The sequence below is a fragment of the Plectropomus leopardus genome, chromosome 11 (assembly GCF_008729295.1).
Source record: "Plectropomus leopardus isolate mb chromosome 11, YSFRI_Pleo_2.0, whole genome shotgun sequence".
In the NCBI taxonomy this organism is placed as follows: domain Eukaryota; kingdom Metazoa; phylum Chordata; class Actinopteri; order Perciformes; family Serranidae; genus Plectropomus; species Plectropomus leopardus.
Genome location: NC_056473.1, coordinates 12,074,150 through 12,081,890, shown reverse-complemented (window position 1 = coordinate 12,081,890; position 7,741 = coordinate 12,074,150). Strand labels below are relative to the sequence as shown.

Here is a 7,741-nt window from a genome sequence, read left to right as displayed (position 1 = left end):
AGCCTTAATACCAGATAATGCAAATAAGCTGTCATGGTCACACCTGTGAGAGTGTAAATGTGTGTTTTTGATGGAAAAATTATTTTTTTTTTTTTTGACTGAATTTCATAAGAAATTTCACAGCCATGTTGCTCAAGGCTTTTAGTTTGGTTTATTCTAATATTATGAATTTTGTAAAAAAAAAAAAAAAAAAAAAAAAAAAAAAATGTAAAAAGTTCACATAGATACTCATCACAATATATATATATATGCTTTTTTGCATGTTTATTTAGCAATATGTGTGTTTGGAGTGAAAACAATAATAGATACATATATGAGGAAAGTAAAAATGATTCTAATACCCACTGCAAATAATGACGATTGACATTAAAATTGTTACATAAATAGCAGATTGTTTTTCTGAATCATCATAATGATTTTCAAACACCTTTGTTAATATTCATGGTTGTTTGTTTTTTGACGATCACCGAAACAAGATTTTGTTTATCCTCCCTTTTATCACATCGTCACGTATAATGCTAGAATAGGAAAATAAATGAATAAACAATGGCGTCACAGCATGAAGTGAAGCTGTTATTGTAGACTTCATCACAAAATACAGAACAAAGGCCTCAGATTTTTCAGCTCCCTGTTTTGACTAATGTCAGTAATTGTCTTTGCTGATAACGAGTAAGCTTTAAGTTTGCTTTTGCCTCTCAGGGCTCCCTTTGATTCGCTGTCAGCCTATTAGATGACATTTTCTTCTGACTGCCTCTCCACTGCTGCGTTCACTGACTGAAAGTTAGCATGGTGCTCGACAACTTCAACAGCTTCACTTATGTGTTGCTTTGATGTGCCATATACTCACTGCGAGACAGGCGAGTCAACATGTTTCTCCACGCAACACTTTTGACAGCACTTAGTCAACAGCCCCTCTGAAAGGGCTGGTCTCTGCTCAGCTTCTCATCAGCGTGTAATGGAAGATGTTTTCACCCCGTGTGCACAATCTCTCCATGAAATACTCATCTGTGGGAAAACAAGATTTCGACACACAGAGATTTAAACGTCACTGACTGCAATTAATTACTTATTAATGACTTTATTTTGCTCTGGGAAGTTGAAATTAAAAAGAAACATCTTAGTTATTGTGTTATACTCTTAAAGTATACCATTAAAGGCCTATTTTATCAAAAGTGATCATTTGTATATCAATTACTCACTCCTTGTTCAGGAGGAAAACTTGCCCTTAATGGTAAATGGAGCCACATTAAACAACTGCAAATTTTATCAAAACATCTTTTTACAAAGTTTCACACAGCTCGTGCAGTATAAAATAATACATGTCCAATACTTCCCAGACACATGCATTTTGCTAAAAACGTACTATTTAGAACACTTTAACATACGAAAAGTATTTGGGGTAAGTTTAAGTTCAGAATAGGTATTACTATACACACTTTGTGAAGGTACTTGACTGAAAAGTCACGTAGACATCCCAGTTCTTAACATATGCAGCAATGCTTGCTGTGTTGACAAATTTGACCCAAAAGAGAAAGACTAAAACACATTTTCTGTGTATTCATTTCATTTATGATTATTAAATATAAATATAAGTATATATAATATTGTTTCAGGCAGTTTTTATTTATTCCCTGTAGTTTTTTTTCAAGTTGACAAAAATGTATTTTCACACCTATTTTTAGTTTTTATTTAAGTTTTAGTTAGCTACAGTATAATAACCCTACAAGCATATGTGTTTGAACTCTGCTCATGCATTCTACTGAACAGAGTTCAAAAGCATGTGCTTGCACTTCTTGTGACTAATAATGCAAAGATGCTTTCCGTTTTAGTGACAATGCATGTGTTTTGGAAGTACTTAGCATACATACAAATGAGACTTTGCTGCTGTTAAATGCAGTCCCCGTTTACTTGGAATCAATAAGAATTTCCTCTGTTTTTAGATTTTTAATCACCATCAAGGCATGCTGATTCAGTGTAACAAAGGCTGAGTAACCAATCTTCTTCTTGGTGAAATATTAAGCAACAGTTTTTTACTTAAATTTTACCGTATGTTAAGAGGTGTCAAAGGTAACACAAGGTGGCTCACTCAGTCAGGCATGGACATGAAGTTTGCAATCATCCACTAAGTTAGAGTATTACATTTTATTAATATCTAATTCAGCTGTTGAATTAAGATTATCTGCAAAAAACTGTTAACAGTATAATTTATAAAATAATGACACACACGTGTGTGTGCGTGTGTGTGCATGTGAGGGCCAGAGAGCTTGGATACATACAGTATTCAGCTAACACACTTGTGGGGTATGTGCCTCCATTGTGTTAGGTGACTAAAAGCAGAACAGAGAAGGCAACTTAAAGTAACACAACCAGGCCTCTGCTGCCTCAGCTGCTCTGTGATCAGCATGTTTCGAACTGCGACTCAGGGATCTGCTGGGAAGGGGAGTGTTGTTAAGTCACTGAACAACAAAACACACACACACAGTGTACAGCTCACAGTCTCCTGAGCAGTGACTCAGGCCGGCATGTTGGGTGTTGTTAGAGGTTTCCTGACCGCTGGATGCCGACAGAAGCAGGAGCATGAACTACATGAACGATTAACAAAGTGTAACGGAGCTCCTGAGCAGTCATGAATATCAGACATGTTACCAGGAGACCATTCACCTGTGGACGGGACGGAGGAACAGGACAAGTCGACTGAAGGCAAGTAAAATGTTGCACTGGCTACCTGTTATAAAGCTTCAAAGGGGCATTTTGTACTGAGACGCATTATTTGTTTATCTGTTTAAAGTTTACCTTTTTATTCCAACAATGTTGTAAGTTTTTGGTTTTTCTTGTTAAAAACTTCACACTGGGCAGGATGGTGAAAACCCTGAAACAGTGATAACATGATTCACTCAACTATCTTAATTTAGTATGTGAGGTTTAGAAGCTCTTTATATCAGAATTACACTGCACAAAATAAAATTATGGCAATTTTCACAAATGACTACTGTCTTTATCTGAACCAATGTAAGCACACCGCTTACAAAATCATGGATTTACAGACTTTTAATGTCAGTGTGGTCGGTGAGGAATCTTTCATATCTTTTGATGGCTTTTCAACATGAGTTTCTTATTGTGTCTCAAGGTAGTGCGTCTATAAATTCAGCACAGGAAATCCTTTCAGCACGTGACCCTGTTAGCAGAGGAAATACCACCCTCACTGACCTCATTAGCAGTAAGTGGAAACTGTGAGATCTTTACAGCAAACAATGCAGTGACCAAAATTAAATGTTGTTTCTCTTGTCCAGGTGTTATCTGGTACTGGAACATCTGAAGAAAATGATAAATTCATAGGTGTAAAACAAAGTTTTAGGATCCAAATGTGTTTTACACTCACCAGTCTGTTTCAATTTTTAATGTGATAGTTCAGATTTTTCTGAAGTGGCATTGTATGATGTAGTTATTCATAGTCAGGGTATTACGTACAGTAGATGGCGATCGGCACACCCTCAGTTTTGAGAGGCAGGCAGGAGTACTGCCTTAAAAGCAAAGCAGTGTACTGCTGTGGACAGGGGCGGCAGTGAAATGCATTTTAGCCACCTACAAAAATCTAACCGAAGTTTTACTTCACAGAACACTAGAGCTGCTGGTCTCTGCCTGATTTGTTAGTTTGTCTGTGTTGTTGTTTCATTTTGGTGTATCTAAACTAACCCTTTAAAACACCAAAGTCACTCAATAACTACTTCTCCAAACTGTGGGATGCGTCAACCGCCATCTACAATATGTATCTCAATGACTAAACACCTCATACAACCCCACTTCAAATAATCCAAACTATCCCTTTTAAGTCCAGATTAATTACAGCTTGAACTTTAAGTGCTTGCTTTGAAGCTTTACCATCAAGGACTTGCATTCCTGTTCTCTGGTGATGCAGTGAATTGGTCTTTGCTGTATGTTTGTTTTTTGCCCAGCCCAGCCTCTTCCTGCTGCAGCCCCATCTGCAGAGGCCTCACAGAAGGCAGCAAAGTTTAAGAAGCCTCACTGTGACCTCCAGCAGCCCACATGCCCACGATGTGGCCTCACAGTCCCAGACCACAGGCTCCCCTCTCTCTCCCCAAGCCTGAGTCCACTGCAGGGATCCAGCTTGTCGGTGAAGAGCGGCAGCAGCAAGAAGAGCAGGAGCAGCAGGAGGAGTGCGGCTGGCTCACACCAACCTACTGCTACACCTGCTGGTAGGCACAATGATGTAAATAGGATTGAACAGGTCTGAATCCGTCTCAGAATTGTGCCAGTCGAATCAGACTGGCACAATTCAATACAAATATTTGACAATTTGTTTTGTTTTCCATAAAAAGTTTTAACAAACTCCACGGGACATTTGATGAGACAGCAGCATTCATGTAATATAGTAAACAAGCTAATGGTGGTGACGACAGGTCGTCAATTTGCAACATTTTTTGCAGACACTAGATATCAAATAAGAGCAAGAGACTGCATCATATTAAGGGCTGTAAATTCACCACATTTAAGCAGAAGGTCTCTCCTCTCTCCTTCTCTGTGTCGCTGCCTGCATGTCCGCCAACTCCCTGTACCAGAGAGTATTATTAAAGTCAGGAGCACTCACTCTGCAGCAAAACCTGGGGACCAAAACGTCACACTGCACAGAATCCCCACCACACATGCACACAAAAATAACCCTGACTGCTCGACTTGTAGCAGTCTCAGTCAACTGAGCGTCTCTGACTGATGATTTGAATCCTTAGATATCAAGGGGCAGCTCTAGACTCAACAATATGATATAAAATTAATATTACGAGAAATTGCAAAATCTATATTGATGATGATAGGCATTTTAATACATTTGTAAACTTTTGTTCTCAAAATTACCTTTTTATATATATACTATTTTCATAACCATATTTAGATCAATTACAGAATGACATTGCATATACTGGACTAAACTCTGGGTTGATATTGGTAGTATTGGTAGACTTGGTTAACCATCCACCATTTTTGAAAATTTGCTACAATGAGTATAATAAAATAACGCAAAACATTCAAATGATTTTTCTGTTAGTACCAAAACAAAATCTATGTGCTTACACAAAGTTAAGTTTCTCTTAAAGACTTTCAAACTGCTGCACTTTCTTACAGTTTTATCAAAGCGTGCACTCCTTGTTTATCCTTGTGTTCATGTTGTTATCTCTGTGAAGTTATGCATTAAATCAATACAGTAGCCACACATAATGCTCCTTTTTCATCTACACACATATATAGATATTAGCATAAGTTATGTGCTGGGGTGTATAATTCGAGCGGCTAAGCAGGAAAAAGCTGGACCCCACTCCCCAGGGAATTCTGCCATCTGCTTTTCATTTACTTCCTTGAGTAAACAGGATAAAACAGCTCGATTTGCATGAGCTCACTCACTACCTGGTCCTTGTGAGGATGAAAACAGTAACTGAGTAACAATACAATGGGTAGGATCAGGAGAGATGCACTGTAACACACCAGTGGGGTTAATATATGCAATTTCATCTGCACCTAATTTGGGCAGGAGAGCAATTATCCTGTGACAGCTTCTTCCTAGTTGTTGTTCATCACTGGCAGCCTCGGTGGCCTTTTTTATTTTCCCTCGAGGACTGAACGAAGCTCTGTGATTAAGTAAACACAATCACACTTGATCACCGCGGCACAGTTGTTTCTCTTTTAAGTTCTAGTTGGCACGACAAATAAACACGCGAGAGATTAATTTAGGGTTAATAGAATCGTTAATCCCTGTTTCTGATGGTGTCTGACAGGCTTTTAGATCTTATAACAGCTTCTCTGTGACCTCAGATGTGATATTTGTGACTAAATCACTTTTCTGTCTCATTTTTCCTCACCCACAGACTCCTGTTTACACCTGCTGCTGGCGTGCCTGTCGTGCCAGTGCTCCGTGCTGCTCCTGGGTCTGCTGGAAGCCTGCTTCTCCTGCCTCCACAGCTCCTGCTCCTGCTGCTGCCACGCCTGCGCCCGCTGCTGTTCGGCCATACAGGAGACAACGGTGGAAGAGCTCAACTGCCACGCCCACTGCCACTCGGTGCTGTTCGAGTCTTGCTGTGAGCCAACCGAGTTTCTCGAGTTTTGTCTGGAATGCTGCGAGATCTGCCATCGCAGCTAGGAAGCTAGGTGGCTGGAGCAGCAGGCCTGAGGACTAATATAGTATAAGACGAGAGGAGACTGAAACAAGGGACATTAAAACCAACGTGAGATTCATTAGAACTGCAGTGACATGTTTTGACACTCGAAATACACAATATTTACATTGTTTTTACCAATATACCTTGCTGTCAGACGGCCCTTTCGAACAGGGAACTGAAACTGTTACGTTACTCTCCTACATTGACAGAAAGTAATTTTCCCTTACAGAACATGGGCGCTGCCAGTTTACTACAGCCTGAATCTTTTAGTTAGTTCGTGGTATTGTGTGACTTAGAACCACATTAATATTAAAATGAAGAAAATAGCATTCTGTTGTCAAAACATACTTCATTCAAATTTAAAGTTTTGGGATTTGAATACACAAAGGACACTACTGGTTTTAAAACACACACACACACACACACACACACACACAGTTGTAAAAGAGTACTTTGCTGATTTTTGGTGCTTTTTCTCTGGTTTTTGGGCTTTTGCTCAAACTGCAGGCTGTATTTCAACATTTTCAACATTTCCCGACACAGCGGACACAAAAGAGACTTACCTGCCCTCGCTCTCTTTCTCTAAGTCAGACCGAAATGCCATAAAACGGTACAACTAGGTGGTGCAAAAGTTTGTGAATACAAATTGGGCACCTTACTGCTTCCTGCATAGTAAAAACAAAAGGCAAAAAAAAGAGATTAAAAGGTAAAATTAAGCAGCGCTGATCAAATGTAAACCAACATTCTATTACCGTGTATTTTTCTTACCTCAAATATTTTCAGAAACATGTTTTAGCTTACCAATTAACTGTGACATGAGATCGAGCAGGCCGCCATCGTTTCACATGACCATTGCACATTACATCATCAAACAGCGGGAGTGTTTATTGGTCAGATCAGGAGCAAAGCATTCTGGTAGTTGCAGGTTTTCTGCCTCCTGAGCAGAATCATCGTTTTTCTCTGGTCATGTAGCACTAATTTCAGAAGTATTTGCAACTTTCTACTGCAGAGAAAGTAATATTGGTGAAATACTTATTTTTAAGCAGAATAAGGAATAGTTTGACACTGTGAGAAAAACGCTTATTTGTCTTTTTGCCTAAAGTTGGATTAGAGGGTTAATTCCACTCTTATTTTTCCATTAAATATGAAACTAAAGCCCTACCGTCTCCAGTCGTCTAAAATAAGCAAACCGCTCTCTAGCTCCAGCTGCTGAGACTATTTATTGAACTGTATGGAAATGGTATCAATCTTCTCATGAATGGGTGTATTTCACAAACTATTCCTTTAACGTCTTTGCATTTTTTTATCTCATCACAACCATGCTGACAAGAGGAAGGAATATTTGCATTATTTATGTCCTGGTTGATTTTGAGGAAAATAAATTCAAGGACCTTTTGAAATATTGAAAGAAATGTGTCAAGGTCATTTATTCTGTTTGTGAAATCTCTTTGGATAGCCAGGGTGAATAAAATTAGCACTAATTAATCCTCTAATGTTGTTGTTCACCATCACATTGCTGCATTATGTAATGGTCATATTTTTTTAATAAACAAGCACAAAAACTTGCAGCACTGCCA

General features: G+C 38.8%; 1 protein-coding gene across 1 annotated transcript; it reads left to right on the top strand.

Moving 5' to 3' along the window:
* Positions 1-2,517: 2,517 nt before the first annotated feature.
* Positions 2,518-6,557, top strand: LOC121950676 (myoD family inhibitor domain-containing protein-like). Its single transcript, XM_042496753.1, has 4 exons — positions 2,518-2,700; positions 3,128-3,217; positions 3,954-4,214; positions 5,874-6,557. Exons 1-4 carry the CDS (start codon positions 2,640-2,642, stop codon positions 6,143-6,145), a joined length of 684 nt encoding a protein of 227 aa, XP_042352687.1. The 5' UTR covers positions 2,518-2,639; the 3' UTR covers positions 6,146-6,557.
* The last annotated feature ends 1,184 nt before the right edge of the window (positions 6,558-7,741 follow it).

Excerpts from the sequence above, each read along its gene's own strand:
- LOC121950676 (XM_042496753.1), top strand. The coding sequence starts at position 2,640 with ATGTTACCAGGAGACCATTCACCTGTGGACGGGACGGAGGAACAGGAC. Across the intron at positions 2,701-3,127 it reads ACAGGACAAGTCGACTGAAG|GTAGTGCGTCTATAAATTCA; the intron begins GCAAGTAAAATG and ends TTGTGTCTCAAG. Across the intron at positions 4,215-5,873 it reads ACCTACTGCTACACCTGCTG|ACTCCTGTTTACACCTGCTG; the intron begins GTAGGCACAATG and ends CCTCACCCACAG.